The sequence below is a fragment of the Nesoenas mayeri genome, assembly GCF_963082525.1.
Source record: "Nesoenas mayeri genome assembly, chromosome: 6".
NCBI classification, from domain to species: Eukaryota; Metazoa; Chordata; class Aves; order Columbiformes; family Columbidae; genus Nesoenas; species Nesoenas mayeri.
In genome coordinates this window covers 29,076,495-29,101,043 of record NC_137545.1, presented here as the reverse complement: position 1 = coordinate 29,101,043, position 24,549 = coordinate 29,076,495, and the positions used below count along the sequence as shown (strand labels likewise).

The window sequence follows — 24,549 nt, the reverse complement described above, 5'->3', positions numbered from 1 at the left end:
TAGAGACATCATAGGGACTTGCGCTCAAGCACACATATTATGCTTCTCTATATGAGTGACTAAGACTTCCAAGATTTAAAAAGAAATCAGTTATAAATAACGGCAGATCTGAGCAGTTTGCTCATGTCTGTGGAGCTGCAGTCAGACGTTGCTCTGTGCTGTCCCAAGGAATGACTTGCTGCTCTGCACTGTGCCTACAGGCGCTGTGAGGCCTTCAGTCAAGACAACGGTAGGATCAGGAGTATCCAAAAGGCACAGGAAAGAATTGAATGGGCACAATTTCACTGAGAAATCTGTTGATTTCCTTAGACACATCATAACTCCTGTGTACTGTGAGTAAACAGCTTTTAATGCAGAGCCATGCTCACAAATGTATGACTCTGACTTGGAGTCCATTAAGAACTCTGCTGCCGTCTCTGCAGAAACCCGGAGTGCGGTACCCAGAGCTGCATCTCGACTCTAATAGGATTTCTGAGTGTGCAGAAAAGTCCTTTTTCTGGTATGCACATCAGCATACCATCCCCAAACCGCAAACACAAAGCCAGTGTTAGCACAGGGAGCCCTCAAGAAGTGGTCCAAAAGATCGCTTCTTAAAATTCTCAATTTAAATCTCTGCACCAGATTATAACAAAAGTACACTTTTCAATGCGGTTAGGTGAATTCTGGTTTGGGCACTTTGAAAAATCTCCTACTCTTAAGACCGTTTTGGTGACATGGAATTGTATGACATATTTCAATATGGTGTTCAAATATGAACAAAATTAAGGCATACAGATAAAAGGCACGAGCTACAAAGAAAACCTTTTCATTTTGTTATACCAAAATCAAATTGCAAATCAAGTTAAAATTTTAAGACTATTTAAACTGTCAAGAAAAAAAAAAAAGGTCTATGTAGATTTAACTTCGCAGTTTTTAGATTAATACTTTTTAAAGTCCTTGCATGGGTAGTCCCATGACCCAAATTAAACAACTTGCTCTAACACAACTGAAACTTTCAGTCATGCTCTGACAGGACTGTTACTTACACCATTAAAACCATGCTACAGAAGTAGCTTTTGTTACTTAATACGTGCGACAGAGTGATGAATGCATTAGCAGATAAGGCCTTTGAAAATATGCATACTCACTGTGAACGGTGATCGTTATTTTTCAGGAGCACAGCTGCACTGTGGCATTTACAGAAAAGCAAAACAATTCTGCAGCAGTTGGTTGTGTGGGTTTTTTTGTTTGGGTTTTTTTTTAACTGCCCATTTCGAATCACTGGATTCGACAATTAAGGATAATTCATGATTCTAAACTACTGCTGCCTTTGTTAGTAAAAGACAAGAAGCTGCGAGCAGGGAGCTTGGCTCCGCAACCCTCCTCCAACAGAGCTTTAAACATGCGATTCCACGAAATAAGGTTTGCTCATTATTATGCCAGAAGTCAACTGAGTGTTTTACAGCCCCTGTGTACAGAGGTACTAATTACGTAATGCAACTTGTTCTACTACATTATCCTACATGGGATAAACATGATCTAACCTTTTGGTTAAAGTCTGATTTACCTTCATATTTATTTCTAGCTATATCCTTCATATTTATTTCTAGCTCAAAACATTTATGTTAATAATCATCTAATTTTTTGTAAGTTGCTTATGTCAGTACAAAAACTCTCCATAGGGTGAAAAAAAACCCTAAAAAAACCAGCTCAAGCCTAATCTTTGTTAAATTAATACAGCTTTACTAGAATCATTTGAACTGGCAAATTCATCTGAATTTTAAGAAGTACCATCTTTACATTGGCAGCCTTCTGATATGTCAAAGAAATTAAGGAAAATGTGTTCTGCAAATTCCGTTTTTCCTGGCACGCAAATGCTTACCGTTGTCATGACTAAATGCCGTTTTTTCGAAAAGGCACAAAAGCAGCAAAAGCAATTATTCAGTAATTAAAAATCACAATGAGGAAGTGATATTGCAATATACATGAGCCAGCATTGTCTCACAAAAAGGACACATTATAAGAAAACTAGATTCCAAATATTTTCAAGCTTCAGAGAAGTGCAGTTTCTTTTTAGAATAATATATTTAAATGTTATGAACACTACAGATAAACCTGGTTACATCTTCCCTTTAATGTCCTCTTTTGGTAATATAAGGTTTCCTTACCTTTTCAGGTTATCACTGTCCACTACTGAGTTTTATACTCACTTTCACCTTGGTTTTGGCACCTTCTTAAACTGTTTGAAATCAGTCATTTAAGCTATATGATCTTTAAATTACCTAAATAAACTATTAGGCTCTACATTAAGCTTCCCATCCCTGCTGTCACTACATTTTGTTTATAAAGCAAAGGTCCTTTACAGCAGAGTACATACCAATTCTTCTCAAAGGCTGCGTTCCTAAGCTTCAGTCTAGTGGCAGAGACATAGAAAAACCCAAGTCAGTCCAAGGTGACTTTTGTTGCAGCCTTCTGACCCTTCCCTACTCTGATTAGTTCTTCCCATGCCCAGGAAACGCTGCACAGTTGCTACCCTGACTGAGAAAAGTATAGGCTGGGTGAAATACTCACATAAATCAAAGAAGCCATCACTCTCAGTCTTAAGGAGAGATGCACCTCCACCCCCCAAAAAAAAATCATTCTGACTCCACTACAGGTAAAGTGATTAGGACAGATCCATACTCCTGCTTATGCTCTGGTACAAAATTTGCAAGTTAGCAGCACAAATTCAGAAATCTCATGAGTGAACTACCAGGGGAATGGGTAAGCTTACTGTTCTACCTCCATGCACTTCATGATTCTGATAGTCCTCTAAAGATGCAAAACAGGCAGAGCCCTGTCAGAGCGGACACGACTCACAGTACCAGCCCGCTCTGCCTCCACAAAACAACAAAGCAAGCAATGAATCATCCAAAATAATATACGTTACTACAGTTCCGTAGTCCAATAGTTTATTTCCAAATGCCCTTTTAAATTATTTATGTCGTGTTCTTCTACAAAAATATGATAGTTTGACTTTTCTGTTGTGAAAAGTCAGTTTATTCACTACACCTGATCAGTACCTGGGCTTCTCGACCGAGAAGCACTATTTCAGAGTTTTACCTTTGTTCTTTTATTATACCCTTTAAGAAATTGAAAAAGTGATTAACACACTTTTTATGACAGTTGGAAATCTGACAAACACCAATCATCAGGATTATCAGTCTGGAGTAATCACACTCATGTTATTTATTTGTTGGGTCTCTTTGCGCTTTTTGCCTGTTATTCATACAATCTTTTGTGCTGTGCCTCCTTGTTCATGTGGATTCATCATCGCTACTTTATTAAAAATATAACTGCAGTCTTATCTTTCTCAGTGACTTATTCCTGGTGTTAAAAGATATTTAACTGTACTTCAGGAATTTTCAACACATCCTAGATGACCAAATTGTGTTACTAAAACAATATTTTCAGTGCATAATAGGAAGAGTTTATATTATTCAGGCACTTGATGTTGACATACATTCCATCCCAGCGCCTCTCGACAGCTTTGAAAACATTATTTCTTACAGCTCATTCTGAATCAAGTAACTCATATACTGCACGAGGATTAGTCACTCCTCTTCCCTCCCCAGCCATTCATGGGATTGTGGAGGAGAACTGACTCCCAATGTCACTATTTTTACTTATCTAAGATAACCGTCTCCCTCCGAGCTTATGCAGCAGAGGTTCTCTTTGGCAGATACAGCAGGAGGCTTTCTCCTCACTATTTACATCCCACAGCTGACCCTTGTCTATTATGGAAGTCTTTCCCTTGCAGTATAGTACTTTCTAGGAGTCTGGGTCCATAATCTGCTTACCTGTAACTGTTTTCTTATTAAGATAACATGATAGATCTACACCAAAACCTCTAACAAGTACATCAGTGTTGAGTTCTTTTTTTTTTTGTTATTTCTTTTGGTCACATAGAAGTACCGGTTAGACACGCTGCTGTACAAAGAGTTCCAAGTTCTTCCAGCTCTCTTATCATTAACTCTCAGACTCACGTGTTCCAGATTAAACTGTAAAATCCAGAAACCAATTAAAACGTTAAAATATAATAAGAACTTAGAACTCTCTGCCGCAAGTACCTACAATATAAAGAACAATCACAGAGAAGTAACCTTCTTGTCCTTTAGCTGCATGTCTATTTTTCCCTGCACCCTGAGTCAGTCAGCGGTGTCAGAAAAAGTCACACAGTTCCTGACTGTCCAAGCATTTGTCTTTTTTTTTTTCCCCTTTAAATAAGGAACAAATATGTACTAAAGTGCTTTATCTACATGAACCACATCAGTACATTATAGAAACAAAAAGTTCTAGTCCTGGTGGGAGTGGGGGAGAGAAGATTCTCATTTTAGATACAAAATTTTAGACTGTTTACAATCTAAGTGAAACAAAGATTCAAGAGAATATTCTCTCTTGTCTTTTTTCTCCTTTTTTCATAAAAAATAAAAAATAAAAGTGCAGTCAAATAGAAAATAAATGCAGTAGATGCAAGCTGAGTTGAGGCAGGCTGTCAGTGATAGTGTGCAAACGTGTGTCTTAGCAGTTCATCTGCAAATGGTCGCAGCTTGGCCTCGATAAAAATCCGTTTCAAGAAATCCCGAGCATGGTCGGAGACGTGAGGTGGCAGCTGGGGGTTGGTTGGCTGAGTGGCAATTTTAAAGATGGCAGCCATTGCTTCGAACTCTGCCCACGGGGGCTTCTCTGTGAGCATTTCTACCACTGTACAACCTACGCTCCTGAAACAGAGGCAGAAGTGAAACAGCAGGTTACAACAGAGTCGTGCCCTTCTAGGAATACAAGAAACAGCAAAGAGCTACTAAAACACTACAAATACGTACCAATCCACTTAACTCTACAGAGCGACTTCAGTGGAAAACAGGTGTTTAAAAAAACTGCACGTACAGCTATACACTTTAACTCAAAGTTACACAAGCCCTGCCTACACCTTCACTTTACTGCAATACTGGAGTGTTTATCTGGGCGGTACCAGCTGCGCTGTGTCCCTGCCCTGTGCAGCACCCAGTGGGTTGACACAGGGACTGTGCTGCATGACCCTTGTCCCTGGCTCTTCGGAGACCTGCAGGATTTGAATGCAACTGAAAACCTTCTTGCTCATGAAGGCCAAAGAGAAATGCAAAGCAAGAGGAATGCTTTGGAGTAAGAGTACACCAAGTATTCTGCTAATTCATTAGAAACGCACAAGTTATCACCGATGAATAATGTTCAAACATGGAAGTTGATAAGTTTAAAACCACGCTTCAGTGGTATTTTTAGTGTTCTTAACTAAAAGAGGAAAATAGATTGCCAAACAAAATGTTAAGATCCTAAACAATCTTTGAATACACAGCCTATGTTTAAAGAATTTGGACGGCCAAAGGCCACACATATGGCTAGAAAAACTTCATTCCATGAGTCCTGCGAGATCAGCCTCTTCCAGTAAGAAGAAAACGATACTGCAAAATGGATAGGCTGGAATAATTTCACAATTTTCAGGAAGTTTTACAGTTTCTCGAGATACTTGAAAGAAGTTTTATGGTTAGATAGAGGTATGTTTCTTTATACAATAAGGATTTACTGAATGACAGTCCAACTTCAGTATTTTTTCTTAGTTTTAACCAGTTTTCTCCATCAAAATATGTATTGACCTCAATACATAGCCTTCAAAGTTGAACAAGTCAACTACCTGAAGTCTATAAGGCTGTTCTATTATTCAAGTATAGCAGAAAAATTACTAAGTAATCTAAAACAGGCTAAATTAATTTCCCTGACATTAAAAATATTGCCATTATTTGGATATAATGTGGTTACTTTTTAAACACATGAAGCGTTTCTACTCCTGCATATCCACTGTTGCTAACCCACGATTCTGTGTGTTCATAGATTACCTGCAGTGCAAGGAGTCTAATCGCTAAAGTCATCTGTCCTTTGAGCTGGAGCTATGTCACATTACACACTGGATCACATTCCTTTTGGAAATTTACCTTTCCCTCTTAATTTTAAAATATTTAGTAACAACTTAAAATAATTTTTGATACCTCCCATTTTAATCTGGCTAATTCATTCTCATGTGCTCACTTTTTCAAGGACTACCATTTCATTTTCTGCCTTCCATCAAAGGTATTGTAGTGCTAAAGTTTCATTACAGAACAGTGACGTAACTGATGCTTCAAAGTTTGACATGTTGCTTTCACCCAGTACCTCTCCATGATTTACAAACAGTCTGGTAATCCTGACTTCATGCAAGGTTGGTTCAAAGGATTCTCTTATGATGCCTAAATCGATGGGCTGAGGAGCTGTCAAATGAAACGTTCCCATATTGCAGTTTTAAACTTTCCAAATATGACTGTCAGTGCTCACAGCCACCACCTTCTTTGGCTTAAACCCCAGAATGAAACACTCCAACTTCAGATAATGAACACCTACGCTCTGTTGAAAACCAGCCCATTCTGAAATGACACCTTTCAGTAGAGGAGTTCTTTAACATACCAGATATCTGCTTTTCTGCCATACCCCTCTCCACTAATAACTTCTGGACTCATCCAGTATGGGGTTCCTGTGACAGATTTCATTCCGGTACCAGAGAGACAGATCGTCTGCAGTCGTTTGCTGGCACCAAAGTCACCAAGCTTCACGTTGCCTGCTGAGTCTCGCAGAATGTTTGCTCCTGGAAAGAAAGAAACACAGCGTTACATTCGTGAAAGGCCCATTGACATTTTGGTGTGGAAAATGGTAACAAAAGTTTGGACTGATTAATACAATGCAAGATCAGCCTAGGATTTCGAGCCAGAGAATTTACTTTCTCTGCTCATTCCTATGACCCTTTTCCAGGGTTCAGAAAATAATGAATTGTACACACTGGTTTGCATGCGCAGCCTTTTCCAGGTAGCGCTAGTCACTTTGTAAAGCCTTCCTGACAAAATAAGGCATGTACTGTACATGGGAAATAAAAATACATGGGAGAGAAGTTTCCCCACAACTATATTAAAGCACAACCTCAAACTGTTACAGATTTGTTTAAAAAACTTATCTGCACAAGCATGTACAAATTGACTCTGACATCTCAACATTTTTTGCAAGAAAATCCTACTGATACAAAGCAAAAGGAAAATTGTAAAAGTTTTCAGAAATACCACAGCATTGTGTTCACCACATCTATTTTGCTCATCACCATCTTCCCACATATTTGTAACTTACTTACAGAGCACTTGCAAGTCACCTATATCTATCTGCAAAACATAAACAGGGCTGTTTCCTCAGGTTTCCTGGCAGTAAAATGGAAGAAAACTGAGTCATTTGGTCACCTCTGCCAGTCATTCCTTGTATCAGTGAAGTGCTGGGCAATTATATAACTGATGAAACAAAACTCCATAAAACCAAACTTCAGAGTAATGATGCTTTCCTCAGCATATTGTATTTATCTGTAATGACATCATCCTTCGATATATTCAAAATTATTAATACTAAAATTACATCAGAAATAAATGTATCATGATTGTTTTGCAGACAGAGACTACAGAAACATTTTCAGAAGTCTGCTAGAACATCAAAAAGATGCTTCTTTTTTCTACCTCAGGTTACAACAGTGACAAGAATCAATTATGGAAAGCAATCTCACTGATTTTAAGCCAGTATTTTGGCATTTCAAACTTAATTACATTTCAGCATTTCACACAAGACTAGATAATAATCTGTAGTTAAGAGCACTGAATGGTGCACGGAACTTATAATTACCCTTAATGTCTCGATGGACAATCATATTACTGTGCAAATAGTGAACTCCTTCCAAAATCTGCCGTGTGTATTTACGAGTCACATTCTCTGTGAGTGCTCCGTATGATTTCAGTTGGTCTTTGATGGAACCCTATGGAAAACAAGGAGTATAAAACACTGTAACGTTTCTATAATCACAAGTTGAACTTCAATGAAATTTATGCCTGAAATGTAGACATTTGAAGTTTCAATACTTCTCTAGATCAATGTAAAAGCACAGGTGTAGTTTTACCTCCACTGAGAAAAATAGGAACTTTGTCAAAAAAAAAAGAGGCTTCAGAGAGAAGTCATATACTGAAATGTTAAGCTATTGACTTTAAAACTGTCAAGCAGCTGAATAGTTTCAGTGTGACGTACAGAAAAAGAACAGCAGTATTTTTACTCAAACACCACTCTCAACTCTTTTGATGGTTAAATGGTGATACTTAAGTTGGACAAAACACATGCCATTTATCCTGGTTAGTTTATACTCTGGAAAAAATAAAGGTTGTCAAGAAAAAAAACCACCACATGTGGGAGGATGGTGCTTTATGTAAAAATTAGTAGGTAAGTCTTGGCTTAAAATTACATTAAATCAAAAATTCATGGTTTTCTAACTATTTCTGCATAAGCTGACTTTGTCACACAGTTACAAACTGCTAAGATTACTTCTGTGACACTGTCCTCCAAATCTCACAAAAATTCCAGCAGCACTCCCTGCAGCCACCCCACTTGGTAAGAAAATTAAAATCTACAGTTTTCTGACCTTATAATATTTCTTATCAAAACAGTAGAAAGACAGTTCAGCATGTACCTAAATGCCACACAGAAAATAATCTTAGTGCTTGGACACTTATTCCCATGCCCATCTTAGCTACTTTTTGTTTTTCCAAAATAATTTAGCACTTGAGATGGTGATTACACAACAGCACAAGCTGGACCACAGAAAAACAAAAGAAAACAAAACCAGGGAGATTCAAGAGTTTTCTAAGGCTAATACTATCTTTTCAAAGGCACTGCCAAGCACTTCTTATGCAAACATGAAACGCAAAGGACTTTTGTACAAGATATTGTGATTTTGAAAACATAAACAAATAATGGAGAAGATGGGCTACTGTAAGCACGTGCCAGCAGCCATCTTTGGCTACTGTTTTCAACCTGGACAAGCCATTAATATCTGTGTGCACTTCTGCAAACGCTGCCTACTCAGGTGCTCATCACATTGTGTAGAAACAATGCCTGAAGTGGAACGGCTCTCTTGCTTACCCCAGGCATGTATTCCATGAATATAGAAAGTGTTCTTTCTGGTGAGTCTCTCAAGAAGCCATAATACTGAACAATTCTTTCATGCAGCAGATTTTTCAGCAACTGAATCTCACATTCAAGTGCATTTACTTCCTACAAGGCAAAAAACCAGACACAATGTAGTAGCATGCTTGATGCAGTAATAATAAAGTTTTGGATGCACACACTAAAGGGACATGTAAACTGGGTAACAAAATACTCTTGAATCTTATGTAAAGCTCACTTTTTCTAACAGGAAAATATCAGCACGGCTTTTCTAAAAAATTGACTTTGCAATGAGTTTGCTGTTATTTCATTGTTTCTCTGGATTTCAAATTTCACCAAGAAGTCTTTTGCCAAAACTTACATTTTATCCATCACAATCTATTACTGATGCCCTTATACTCCTGAGGTTAGAGGGAAAACAGATTTTTTGGATGCTGAGAGGCACACATTGGCAAGTGAGGTCACAAGGCTGTTGCTACAGGAGACATTACAGTATTTTAAAATTAACATTTTCAAAGCATATTAAGTTGTTTTGTTACGTTTTCAAGAAGCAGCAACAACTACACTAGAATTCTACAGCACAAATGATTCTTGGCTTTTTCCTTGACCTTACATCACTAGTAGCAGCAACTGTAACTGGCAGCCACTCAATTCGCAATCACAATTACACCCTTGGTCTCCCCAGCCTTGCTCCCCACAGTGCAGAACACAGTCCTAATGCAGGAAAAATGATTCTTTTTCCACCCTGTAAAAAGCAGCAAGTATAGTTTGGGAAAAAAAATAAATGGAAGATCAGTGCTACTCTTAAATAGTTTGTCTCCTCAAGCGTCCAGTATATACAGAAGGGCGAGTTCAGCTTTGGAGAGAGAATAAACTGACAATGAAACACTTGCTCTTCAGAGAGAAACACAGGAATAGTAGCTAGCCCTGATGTTCAAAATGTTGTGGGTTTGTTTGTTTGGTGTTTTTGTTTGTTTGGGCTTGTTGGTTCCTTGGTTGTATCTTTTTGTTATGTTTTTTAAAAAAAGGTAAAAAAAAAAAAGACAAGAATCTCGAACTGTCTTCATACGCAAACAAAATATCATCAAGAATTTCTTTTCAGGAACACTTAAATTATTAATAGTATAGATTTTTCTGTTTATAAATGGAACTTGTTCTAATTCCTATACTAGTTTAAATGTAAATAATTATCCATTTCAGAGCACACTTCATAAAGGATCATTTAATTTTAGAGGCTGAGACTGCACCAGATTAAGTCTGAAAATTAAAAAATGGGATATAACACTAAAGTCAGGTAACCAAACTAATTCTCCGAGGTATTAACAAAACAAGATTCCTAACAAGGACATGAAGCCACAATATCTTTTACAACATCATCCTGTTCAAGGAAGGGAACCCCAGTCTAGCCTGGAACACAGCACTTCAGCAGGAGCCCTTTACGAGCTCTCTCTTTGGCATCACTTACCTTGCTGGTTTCTGGACTATCAGGATCAAACTGAACTTGTTTAACAGCCAGTTCTCTTCCGGTATCAGCATCATAACACAGATACACTCTGCCAAATGCACCTTGACCCAGCAGTTTACCAAGTCTCCAGTTGGTTGGAGCTCGTGGTGCTGAAAATATAAGTATGTTTTGGTTTTCAAATGAGCTTGTTATTCAGCTGATCGAGAAAAACTGGAATACACAGAAAATAATTTTTTAAAAGACTACGTTTTTCAACAACAGAGACTGTGCGTCCTAAACCTCCCCATATAAGTTACAATGATCAATAAAACTTCCTGTAAGATGGAAAACATGAGCTACTTATATTTATTCACAAAATAATTTCTGGTAGAGACACACATACTTAAAGCAACTAGTAATAGCTAATCTGAAAAACAGACAATGCATGTTAAACGAACTTAGTATTATTTTTTTTTAAATAATCAAGGCATGATTAAAATGTACCGGCAACCAAAGTCATCAGAAGTATATTTGCTCCTGAAATGGCACAACAGATATAAAACAGTACCACTTAAGGCCTACAAGTTATCGTAAAACTTGACCAACATCTGCAAAAATAAATAGTAACTGCAACCTACATAACCCTTCTCAGGCCCTTGAGAGTCTAACAAATCATCAAAAATATTTTACATTGTTTTGTTATCACAGATGTAAATTCCATGTGAAAATCTACATCAACGTAGGCACAGTAAGCAATGAGAAAACTGCTGAGTGTACAGCCTTGATGTTTTCCTACCAGAGAGATAAAAACATATTATTCAATTGCATGTACTTTGATGATGCTTAGTTTTGACAGGATGTGTTTGAAAGGTAAGTGGCTTCACTTACAGCGACTGGGTGGGCTGATGTCCATGACTGACAAGGTAGGATTGTCAATGTCACTTCCCCTCCTCCTCATTCGGTTTTCTTCGTATTCCGGCGTGAAGACGCTGCTTCCACTACTGGTGCTCAGTGAGTGATCGGTGGGACTGAAACTAACTGGTGATCGGAAACTGTTCCCCTGAGTCCTTCTGGCTCTTGGAAAAGTTTTACGACCTTCAGTGATGCACAAACAACACTCATGTTACACTAGGAAATAGTAGTGCTATGCAATGTGTGCATGCCAATTATTTTATGAACTTCATGGAATTTAGTTTAAATCTTCCACAGTGTGGAAGATGAAACTCACTGGTTGAACTTTCCAACAAGAAGAAAATGTTCATCACAGATGTATGTAAGAATTAGACCAAATCCAAAACTGGTTTACATTTAAGTGACCAAAATTGGGACTGAATTCTGGAACTATTCAGAAATGTAACCAACATACTTCAAAAACCTGGAGGGCTGTGAGATAAGGAAGGAAAATACCCTCCCTCTACTTTTATTGCTCTACTAACGTGCAAATAACAGATTTCTCATAAATAGGATGAGAGATATGTTTACCAGCCTGGGCACCACTGGAATGTATCTTCATCCTATAAACTAATAATATTTGAATGCAAAGAAAGACCTACGTATGGAATCAACAGAAGACCACAAAAAGTGTTAAAAATAAAAAAAAAATCACAAATAATGCATAATTCAGAGATAGCTACAACATTAGAATAAAGATGGCATTGATCTTCAAAAAGTTTAATTACAACCAGATGATTAACACGATTCACGTTAATATATTCAGATAACATGAACATTTAAGTCAGCATAGCTTGATGAAGTTTCATCCTAGAGAACTCGTAAAAACAGCTGAAGGAGTCTAATTCATTAGGTATTACACTGCAGTACAAGTTCCCAGGGGACTTAAGAAGGCAGCTGAAATGTTTTTGTAAAAGTACATGCAGATTTATATACTAGTCTGGCCACTTTCCATTCCAAGAAAGATATGCAAACAAATTATTAACCAGTTTTATAAACCACTGAGAAGATAATAAGGTGATAAACCAGCCATAAATAGTTTGTCACATGTAGCTAATGCAATTTCCCCATTTCATTGGGACATTCTTATAAGGTAACTAGTCAAGTGTTGCATGGACCAACTTAATATGCAGAGTATGGCCAAGAAAGATTCAGAGCAGTTTTCAGTGACTTCTCAAAGAGGAGGATAATTTGAGTGGACATCAACAGCAGTTTACTTTCAGTTCACTTCCATACACTATTTTAAGTGACAATGTATATAGGATAGAACAAAATACACTGAAATATTGCAGATGACGTTAAGTAAAGTATGGCTTAAAGTCCATTTAAGGATAAAAAGCAAAATTCACAATATTAGTAAGTTGGAGAGGATTCAGAAATCAACAAGATTAAATTCAGTAAGGAAGTGCAATATCCACATTTAAAGAGAAATCAGATGCAGAAACCACAACATGTCAAGTAATTGGTTGGCTAACCGTCATGTGGAAAAGGATATAGGAACAGTAGGAGACCACAGACTGAACAGTAGTCAGTATGGTGACTGTGAAAAAAACGAAGTGTCCTTCTGGAACATATTAACATGACTATTACATACCAAGTCATGGTTATTTCCTATGTTAAACAAAAAATGGATATGAGAAAAGCCTCAGCTAGAAAACTCTCTTGAGTTTTGGCCACTACAAGAATGGAGAAGAGACCAGGGAAAAAAATGAGGCTTGCAAAAGTGTCTGACATTAAGACTTAAGGCTTGAAAGAAGAAAACTAAGGAGAGAACAGATGTGTGTGTAATGTAGAGTCATATATGGGCAGTGACCCCTTTTACACTGTGTCAAAATGGAGTAAATAGTTACTAGTTTCATTTGCAGGAAAAGTGATTTAGAAGACAGAGAAAGGTAAGTGATAAGATACGTTATCTTTGAAGTTAGCCACCTGAAGAAAATTAGTATCTCTTCTGTTAAACTCAATTTATAGTTAACTTCTAAGTCAGTGTGACAAATCTTTGCCTCTTCCATCTCGCCTTGGAGCGAGAGACTGGACTGAAGCTGCTGTGCAGTCCTTGAATTTGGTATTTCTGTGATTTCTGTAACAGAATTCTGTTTCTTGCTGTGCTGATTCCATACTGCAAAGGAAACTATCTGGTCTTTGGAGAAGTTTCTTCTTAGCACTTCTCAACTAGTGTTTGACACAAGTCAGACAACCCTTCAGCTGCTCCTCTTTCCTTCCTTTGGAAATTTAACATTAGTTTAATTTACATTAATGTTATTACTGTCCAAATCAGTTTTGTGACTACATCAGCACGCACTGTCTTGCATTCCAACAATTGATTCCACCAGCTAATTGTTAATTCTCAGTTTAAAATACTGCTCGTCAATTTTATTTACTCTTTTAATTTCTGGAACTGTCAATAGGAACACCACTGTCTTTGTTTTTTGGGTTTGTTTGTTGTTTGTTTGTTTGTGGGTCTTTTACCTGTGTGGTTTTTGTTTGGTAGGTTTTGGTTGTTTTTTGTTTTGTTTATGGGTTGTTTTTTTTTTTTTCTTAAGCAAAACAAGAAAGGACAAAGGCACTGACATACTCTCACTGGACAGAAAAGGGTCAAAAAGGTCAAAAGCTTACGCTGGATGACTCGTGCATGGCTAAAGATAGAGAACATTTTTAGAGCTGTGCATGAGTCACCAACTCTGTAATCCATGACTTTACCAGAGGCAAGACTATTCAGCAGTGCTTTCAATCATCAGAAGTTTAGAAAGTGAGTTTGGGGAAAGAAGTTGAGCTTTCAGTTTCTTCAATATTTTCCATCATTAAGATTTTACCACCTAAATTTTCTTCTTCACTTCTAAGAAGAGAAAAACAGATTACTAAAGCAGCAGTATTCACACTCACCATCATTGTAGTCTTGTTGATGATAGGAAATATGGTATCTTCGGGGATAGGTACCCCCCTTTCCAAATTTCTCAAATACTGGGATATCATACTCTACTATAAAATAAAAAGATACATTTAAAAATTTAAAATGTGGCAAAACCAGTTTGGTATTACAAATTTAAACATGTGGTAACATATCAGAGGATATGCTTCCAGTTGAAGCATCAGAGCATAAAAGATTATAGAACTAAAGCTGCACATCCAACGAATCACACAATTTAAAGGACATTCAGCCAAAAGTTCCAAAGGATCAAGCATTCAATAGCTCAAGGGTTTGTAACCTCTTGTTTAAAAGAATGTCAGAGGACTGCAGCATGCCCACCTACTCCAGTTTTAAAAATAGTTTATAGAGCAATTCTAGGAAATTAGATTTCACCAGGAAAATTGGCAGAAACTATTACAAAGGATAAAACTGGTGAATATGAAAAATCAGCGAATGAGTTGACACAGCTTGAATTACTAAAACACATTCAATAGGGCCTTTTAAAAAACTATTAAAGGAGAAAAGTATCCACAAGATAAAGGGAAGAGCCCTTCATGCATCAATAAGTGGTTAGATGGTAAATACAAAAGATGGGAGTAAATGGCCAACAGTTCCACAGGAACCTGGGCTAGAACTCACGTAGTTTAATTCTGCATGAATTCTATGGATAGAATGATGACTAGTGAGGTGACAAAATGCATTTGGAGAAAGGAAGCCAACAGATGAATTACAGAAAGCCCTTAAGAGTCTAACTGATGGGACATTAATATGGCAGATGAAATTCAGTGTAGGCCAGTGTGAAGGATTGTGATAGAGTTCCAATAAAGCAGCAGCTTAACTCTATGTATTGGCTAAAAAGCAAATTAAATGCTATAAATCATTAAGATATACTGAAAAAAGGTTTGGTCCACTCCATTTCAAAGGATTTAGTAAAACTGAAAAAGATTTTGAAGTACAGAGATGAGCCAAGATACAAAATTGTTTCTCCATAAAGAATGTAGACCTCTAGACTAAAAAAGCAATAGCTGAAAGGGAGACAAATAAGTCTATTAAAAAAAAAGAAAAAAAAGAAAATCACAAAAGTCGTACTTTGTCATAAAACACAGTAAGTTCCAGAACTTCTCGACATGACATACTGTTGATACTGAGAAAGTTTATACAAGTGGGAAAAGGGACAGGAAAAATTTGAGGGGAAAAAAAAATAAATAAAAATCTATCAAATCACACATGAGCATCTCGCATTTGCAAGTCATACATGAGTAGGAATATATTCTGAAGAAGGAATATTATACATTCCTCTAGAGAAGCCTGCTACTGGTTGTGGCAGGAGAAAAAATTAGGCTATATGGACATTTTTTCTGACTCTATATACTATTCTGTTTTTGTTACACCTCAAATAATGAGAATTAATATTGAATATCCCATTGTTAAAATACCACAGCATCCCACAGAGAAAAAGAAATATTGCAAGATCATCTTAGAAAAGTAACCATAATAAACAAACACAAGTAAACTAGATTAAGATTACTAAACTGATTTCTGACATTTCCAACATTTTTTGTATTTATTTCTGGCACTTAAATGCTTCTTATACACAGTTTGAGTTGTATTTTCATTTAAAAATTTTGCAATCTGTTAAGCATTCTAGAATGCTTAAAAGAAAAAACTACCATCACACAGTTATCTGGTTAAAGCTTCATAAACAAAATACAAAGAAGCTTTAAAGTATGTAACAGACCAAAAAACATGAAACATCCCAAATTCACTGGAAGCTAATTAGTGTTCAACTGCAAAATTCTGTAGCAAGGCACATCCACGAGAGACACTTCAAAGTACTTTCAAGGTTGCCCACTGTACTTTGTATCCTGAACCACACACAACAGCTTGGCTTCAAGCCAGAGTATCATATGAAAACAACATCAGTGGTGATGATTAATTCATAGGCATAGCACACGGTTCTTCATCCGTCTGCTTTGCAGAGCTTTCAATTACAGAAGTCATGAGCACTTCAAAGTGATCCTCATTTCACATAGGAGAAAACAAAGGCTCCATGTACTGGTTTTGGCTGTGACAGAGTTAATTTTCTTCATAGTAACTCCTATGGTGCTAATGTTTAGGATTTGTGACCACAGTGTTGAATAACACAGGGATGTTTTAGTTATTGCTGAACAGTGTCTACACAGCATCAAGGGTTTTTTTACTTCTTGCACTGCCCCAGCAGCAAGTGGGCTGGGGGTGCACAAGAAGCTGGGAAGGGATACAGCCAGCACAGCTGACCCCAGCTGACCAGCAGGATGTTCCACACAATATGAGGTTGTGCTCAGCAACAAAACCTGGGAGAAAAGAGGAGGAAGGGAGTATGCTTTTGGAGTTAGTGTTTGTCCTCTCAGGTAACCATTAGGTGTGAGGGAGCCCTGCTTTCCTGGAAATGGCTAAATGTCTGCCCGCTGATAAGAAGCAGTGCATGAATTCCTTATTTTGCTTTGCTTGCATGCACAGCTTTTGCTTTACCTATCAAACTGTCTTTATGTCAGCTCAAGAGTTTTCTCACTTTTACCCTTCCAATTCTCTCCACCATCCCATGTGAGCAAGCAGCTGCACGATGCTATAGAGGATAAACCACAACACTCCAAAATTAAATAAATTAATCAAGGTTATGGACCAACTTAGAGATAGATATTGCAATCCAGTTAAACAAATTGTTGCGTGTCCCTGTCCACTGCATCATTTGTTCTTTTCAGAGAAGCACATAAGTTATACTATGGACACTAACAATGGTGTTACACACAATAATCTAGAAGAAAATATTTGGAAGATCTTATATTTCACTGTGTCTTTAACTGTGTGCATTTGGATTAGATTTTGTTACTTTTTTTCTTCTACTATATCGTTTGTGTAATAGAACACCTCTCAATATGAAATTCCCTTCTAAGCCTTATTATTTGGAAGAGAACAAGTTTTAGAAAGCTAGTATGTCCAGCGATTTTTGCATACCTGAGAACTCCTGATGATTATCTGGATAGCTCTGTGCTCTTGGCATCCGAGACTTGGGATAGTTGTCTCTGGAAGTGTAAAAACATACAGAATCTAAAAACTGCTGTTAATCTAGCCCTTAAACACTTACTGTCTCACCATTCTTTATGACTGATGAGAAGTTCTTGCTGTACAAGTTTTAGCTTACAAATGTGGAACCCAATTTTGGAAATCAAGTCTAATAAGCACCAGTAACAAGATCAGTAACAACGAAAAGCTTGCTTACTGAGCTTAACATGGTGAGAAAGCAACAGACTCTGTTAATGAGCAATGACATTAGTAAAAACATGAAATATCACAAGTACAGGCACAAAGGAACACTGTTATGTTCAACACCTTTATGGCTAAACACAAAGGTTTATAGATTGGCAAAATCTCTTATCTTATACAACCTACAAAAACTCTTGAGGAAATTTAGCCAAAGAAATGCAGAACCTTTTAACATCTCAAAGTATTTCCTCTTCTCTCCATTAAAGTCATAGGATTAAGAGAGTAATTTTTTTAAGTTATAGAATGATGAAGAATTTTTTGGTTCTTATGATCACATTGTTTCTTACCTACAGTTGGTATGTAACTTCCAGTCACCAAAAGGAATGAATGGGATTGCCAGTCAGAGCAACCGATTACAGTATATTGTCACAAACATACCAAAACCATACCAAAACAATGTCCTCCTTTTTCTGGTAAGAATTTCTCTAATGGGTAACAGAAGCTAAATGGAGACACAAAACCTACATCTTTGTAGGAAATATGTGAATGAGGGGAAAAAAGAAAAAAAAAAAGGGAAAACAAACTAAGTAGACGTGATAAATGAAATAAATAAAAACAATAACCAAAAGTTTTGAAGAAACATGAGTCAAATTAAGATCACTTTGTTTCCTCTTCTTCCACTCATACCTACACCAGAAAAAACTAAAAATTTGACATTTGGTGGGATTTCTATCCTCTGTAGCTATATTAAATACCGTGTGTATAATCTATCACACTCCAACCAGAAAATGTTTTTCATGTCTATTGTTTATTTGCTTGTGAAATGGAGATTTATTACTTATCTCAAAAAATTATTTGTTCAACTTTGTGTCCTCAAATCACATATTTTTCAAATGAAATGGTACTATGGAATACTGATTAATCACCACAGGAAATGATTTCCAACTTTTTCCTTTCTACCAATTAAATACTTAATTAGAAGTATTATTTGTAGAGCAGTTCCAAATAAATGAGTAGCCAATCTGAGCAATGTAAGACCCCAGGTTATTTTCCTGAGGGGAGAGGGATGGACAGTAACTGCAAAGAAAAGGAGGGGACTGTCTGTTCAAGTTTTTACATGATTCCACCCTCTTTCTTGAATTGGGTACCCTCAGCCTTGGAAAGGGGAAGCTTACTCATATAGTAGCACCTAAGAAATGTAAATTTGATGGGGCTGCTCACTGCCAGGAATATATGTCACATATAAGTAAGACTGGCAAAATTTTGTAAAAATCTTCAGTACATTTTTGTAGGATCTGAAATCTAAATAGTTGTGTTTCAAATGTTAATTGTAAAGAAAAAAGCTACTGCTATTTTCTGTGCATTAGTAAGGAATTCAGTTTCAATAAGCTTTTATAAATGTTCTATAACGTACAGAGGAATTTCTGGAAGAAGTTCAGTAATAGATGTTGTAGGAGAGACATGTTACAACTGATAGATTATGCAATCTAATAAAGGTCAATAACGAATGCAAATAATTCTTACCCATCTAAAGGGCTGTCAAGTGAGGGACAGCTTCCTGAGCCAGAGTTTTCAGGACTGCTCAAAGACAATGGATCCAGCATCTAATACATAACAAGCAGATAAAGACCAACAAGTTCAGTTTTTGTTTTTAAAATGCTTAAAGGTTTCCTTTGAAGGAAACACCTGACAAAATCCAAAACCAAACCAGAAATATTAATTACTAGAAAAAGAGTTAGCTGCCATAGTTGAACCTGCATTACGTTCTTTTTCCTGAAATGATTCTGTCATTTTTCTCACAACTAACTAGAATGTAGTTAAGGTATTTAATCTTGCATCATGCTGTGTACCTAACAATGTTGTACTGCTATGGTCTTCTTCCACTGTCTCTTAATATTGTATATCAGTAGCTTAACAGCTTAATACCAAAAAATAAGGCAACTAAAGGATAAAAAGCTGAGACAGTTTAAAAAATGTAGGGTTTGTTGTCAAATAAAAAAAATCTCAAACATGACACAGATTGTGATGAATGCAATTTACATAATCTCTGTAATGGTTTAAATGTGACCAACTGGAAGTTAAAGAAAACAGCTAAAATGAAATACTGTAAAAAGCTTTTAAACATTTATCTCTAGCCAGGGCTCCAACCAAGTTACACAGAATTTTAAATAAACTATTAATAGAATAATTTAAATAGAAGAGAAAATGGAAGGAGAGAAGAGGGTGAATGCAGAAAATTTATAAGCACTCTCCATCCAACCCAAAATTCTATTTCAAATAAAATAAACTTTCATCTGACACTGAAGTTTACACAAACACCAAAGACATATTTTTTCCCTAAAACACTCCTGACAACCTAGTAATCAATGCTCATGAGTCTGAAGAAGTCAAAACTACCTCAGTCACACCTATTACATAAAGAAAATAACAAACAACACTTCCTCTGTTGCTTGAATTCTAATTCAGAGAAAAAGACATGGATTGATAGTAAAGAGCATCCTCCTGACTACCATCTATTTCTGTTGGCTGACACTAATTTCATTTATCTTGCACTAGCACCCTCAAAGTCCTAAGTTTAATGACATGCAAACATCATTCCTCTCTCTTTTGCAGTGAAGCAATCTGAAATCTTTTGCAGATTTATTTTTCAAAATAAGTGGAAACATAATTTAAATTCTGAATTACTGAATGTGAGAATTTTACCAGTCTACCTCTCAAAAACAGAGTGGAAAGCTCATCTGTTGTCTTAAAATGAGCTCCTACCTAAGATAAAGTTCTGTGAATTGGATGTCAGTCTTTCGCTGTAAATTAAGCAGTTGCTCTTCCACTTTTTACAGTCTGTGCTGCATCTTAAAGGTCCTCAGCACACACTTTGCCGAACACCAGTCCACGTCTTATCACAGAAATAGTGTCCAGAAGGTGAGTTCACACTCTGCAAACTCAGACACTTAAGTTAACTCTGTATCAGGGAGGACAATATTTACCACAGGTTGAGCAGTTATATTCCTCTTTTCTTACATGGAGTCCTGAAAGCAAAGCCCTCCACTTTCAAATTCCCTTCTTGTCTTTGTGGGGCAGGCTGTGACAGACACAAGCAGGATGGCCAACACTTGCCAAAGTGATGCAGGAACTCAGGGAAGGGAGTGAGAGGTGGTGAGTTCTCAATGCTACAACTTGGCCCTCGAGGCTGCTTAGATTGAACTAACCTGGCTTCCTATGGAAGTAAAATTCCTGTGTTTAAACCCTGCTGACAGCTTACGCAGCAATGACAGGTTACATGTTTCTTGAATACTCCGGAGTGAAAAGACATCCTGGGCCTCAGAAACCACCTGTCTGTCTGAGCAGACTGTGACCAAAAATGCCTTTATCTAGGTCAAAAGTAACCATTGCGCTGAATTAATCCAGGCCTGGGCTGGATCTGACCACATGGCTATGATAATGAATAGCACCCTGAACTGGAAATTAGGAGATTCAGTCTCTATTCCCAGCTCAGTCACTAAAATTGTGCAACAAATTGCACAATCTCCTTGCCTCTATTTTTATTCTATCATCTGTCTCTCATTTAGTCAGCTCATAAAAACCATTGCTTCTTGCCATTTGTGCTTCTTGCCATACACTGCCAAGGTCAACAAGGACTTGAAGTGATTTGGGTATGCAGCATGATTGTTTTTTCCTCCCTAAAATATCTTTCTCCATTGCCAGTTCTGTGAGCCATACATTCCTCCAGCTTTTCCTGCTGTTTTTAAGGGCAATTTTGATACTCCGAGACCGGATTTTTATTCATGGTAAGTGTGCTGATATCCCATGCCAATAATGCAGGTGAATATGGAGAACACAATATAGTTGCGACCCTCCCGCAAAAGAAGTGACCGTGGAAAGTATTTCCGAGCTTATTTAAACCAGGTCCATTGCCATCCTCTTGCCTCTAGCCCAACACAGTATCAACTGAGTCTAAATAATTCTGACAGATCCAAACTTCTATTTAAAATCTCATTTGATTACCTGGGAAAGTTATAAAACTGGACTTGCTTACATATCCTTCTAATTAAAATGAAGGTTTTCATGCTTTTTTAATATAGCCATATCTCTTGTTGTAATTTATATCTATCACTACCTCACTCAGATATCACGGAAATTAAGATTAACAACTTTCTCCTTGTAGCAATATATTTAAGTAATTGAAGAGACTTATAGAGAATAAAAACAGGTTTTATAAGACTAAACAACCACAATTATTTTAACCTTCTCGCACAGATCATGTTTTCTAGGATTGTCATATTTTTCATAGCTGTCTGAACAATTCCACATCCTTCTAGAAGTGCACAATTTCATAAATGAATCTAACAAAAGCTTTAATTTTAATAAATCACACACGTACCTGATCCATACTTTCTGGAATGAATTCTCCCTCACTGTTGATACTGGTGAAGGAGCCATTTCGGGCCACCTGATGCAGCTCATCTGGAATGTAACCTGGGGGAGGTGAACTCCTGTCACGAGTATTAGAACCTTGTGAAAGAAAAGGGCAAGTCAGAGTCTCTTCACTAACCCAGAATCCAGAGGCTTTATTCAAATACTTCTTGAGCACTGAGACTGTCTGGATCACTTTGTGCTTCAGAAATTTCCCAAATGCCTATGCAATACAAGATTTACATACAGCATTCAAAATCTGTAATCCAGGAATTATGAAAGAGTCAGGGCAGGGTTGCTTCAATGGCAATAAAAAGAACTTTCATTATATAGGAACAGAAATATAATTTGCCTGTGCATCTAAATGGGTAAATTTCTTCTTTTGAAACAAATAAAAAAAAATCCAAACCCTTCCACCCATATAAACTAATCCTTTCCAACTCTTGAGAATTTCAGTTTCTCTCTGTAGTATATTAAGTCTGCAAGAACATGAATACCTCTATCTACCATAAATGTATAATACATTAATTAAATTGTCTGAAAAACTACTGAATTCTCTATTTCATAATGAAATTTGGAAGTTAACTTCACATCAACTTTAAAACATGAACAGGCAAAAAGGTTATATCAATGCCAAACTAAGTATCTTAAACAAACGTTCACGCATTAAGATTAAAAAATATCGGAGTCCTAAACCGAGCAAAGAAACTCATTGCCATATAAACGGATTTTTCAGCAACTCATTCCCATATCAGAAAATAAAGGGGAGTACTAACAATAACTTTTTAGGATACCCATCAGTTACCTCAAATAACTACATAAATTTATTTATATACATTTTTTAGTTAATTTCCTGTACTCTCTCTCTCTCTCTATTTTTTTAAACCACCTTTGACTTAAAATTCAAAATCCACCCCCTTGAGTGTAAACTCAACAGTGAGGCGAGTCATTGATGAGTAAGAGAAATTCAAACAGTCTGTGTTGAGAACTAGGTATTCCTTAAGAGAATATTACAGAAGTTTTTGCAATTAAAGCTATTGAAATATGTAGCTTACCTATTACAGATAGCCGCCTTTTTCTGTCTGCAACACCAAACACAGTATTATCTAAATCTTCCAGTGAAGGCAAGGGTTCCACATTATTTACACTGGGTGACTGAAAATGCATACATATTAGAAACTGCAGTTATTACTTCATACTCCTGACAATTAAAATACTTCGCAAACTTTAAAAACTTTTGTGCACATTCCTTTTTTCAAGCAGTCAAAAATAAACTTGTCAATTTATATCAAAATTCATCTATTTTAGTATCTCATTCTTAATGTTTTAAAATAATTTTCAGTATGTACTAGTATGCAAATCCTATTAACATTATGGCTTTGGCGTGATAGATAATATCAAAATATTTAGCCTATAGTCCCCCTGCTACTGTTTATTACAACATTTAACTTGCAACAAAGGAGTTTCACCAGCATATGCTTCTCAAATATGTATCACATCATCATCCTACTAAGGAACCCTTTTCTAGCACTGTAGTGAAGGAACACAAAGAGAGAGGAACAGTGTCTAGGAAAAGGTTAAAACCAAGTGAAACTAAAATACATGCTTAAAGTGAACTGAAGAAGCAACCAGTAATATTTTCAATTGGAAAAATGTAATCTTTAAGAAAAGATACAAAATATACTTCAATATTAAAACTGAGGAAAAAGACATTTAGCATGTCAAGTCGTACCTGTGTATTTCCATGTATTACAAGTAATATCTTGAGACTCTTCATATGAACACTACGGTCAAGCAGTTCAACAGCTTTGTCCAGGTCATCCTGTGTGGTTAATGGAATTACAAGCTACAAAAAGGGGAAAAAAAGAAAAAAAAGGTCTTAAACAGGACACAAGAAAGAAATTAGGAAGTCACATGCAGAGAAACAAACTGATCCTATAATTCCTTTCATTCCAAACAACTTGAAAATAAAATTAATTAAACGATGCCTCAAGTTGCCACCAAAATGTCTGAAGTTCAACCTTAACTCTTCCTTCAGATGACTTCAACAGGTGTAGCGTGGTGGAACAAGTCCTCACAATGAAGGAGGAACCATTTTACATATGAACAACTTAATATTCTGCAAGTTTCAGAGACACATGCAACAGTGTCAAGGTATTTGCCACTGCCTAAATTAATGCAAGCCTGTAAAATAAATAAGTACTGGTTTATAGATTATAAAGCACATTTTTGTAGCTCACAATATTACAACTATATTTATTTGAAGTTGTATCACTAACAGAATTTCTCCATTAAATAACAGAATTTGTTAAGGGAAGTATATAAGGTATGATGTGATTCACATGGAAAAACTGTAGTCCTCACTAGAGTCTTACTTTGATGTAATTAATTAGAATTAACTTGGCATTCAGGTATCTTTAGAACAGAAAACATTATACCATTAAAGTGCACTTGAGATCTGAGTTCTATAATGATTAAAATCGAGCTTATGTTTCAGGAGTGTAAATTACAACTACTCTTGTAAAAAAGGAACAGCATAACATAGATCTTT

The 24,549-nt window shown here is 36.6% G+C and overlaps 1 protein-coding gene across 1 annotated transcript in view; it reads right to left on the bottom strand.

The window, feature by feature from the left end:
* Positions 1–764: 764 nt before the first annotated feature.
* The window catches only part of MAP3K2 (mitogen-activated protein kinase kinase kinase 2), a 51,887-nt gene continuing 28,102 nt past the window's right edge, over positions 765–24,549 (bottom strand). Inside the window, exons 6-17 of the mRNA XM_080346369.1 lie at positions 23,731–23,844; positions 23,054–23,153; positions 21,967–22,097; positions 19,113–19,192; positions 17,340–17,407; positions 14,321–14,416; positions 11,375–11,581; positions 10,508–10,656; positions 9,019–9,150; positions 7,735–7,864; positions 6,490–6,667; positions 765–4,739 (exon numbers count right to left, since the gene is read on the bottom strand). Of these exons, the coding sequence (XP_080202495.1) occupies positions 4,514–4,739; positions 6,490–6,667; positions 7,735–7,864; positions 9,019–9,150; positions 10,508–10,656; positions 11,375–11,581; positions 14,321–14,416; positions 17,340–17,407; positions 19,113–19,192; positions 21,967–22,097; positions 23,054–23,153; positions 23,731–23,844 (1,611 nt within the window). The 3' untranslated portion in view covers positions 765–4,513. The remainder of the gene's footprint in view (positions 4,740–6,489; positions 6,668–7,734; positions 7,865–9,018; positions 9,151–10,507; positions 10,657–11,374; positions 11,582–14,320; positions 14,417–17,339; positions 17,408–19,112; positions 19,193–21,966; positions 22,098–23,053; positions 23,154–23,730; positions 23,845–24,549) is intronic.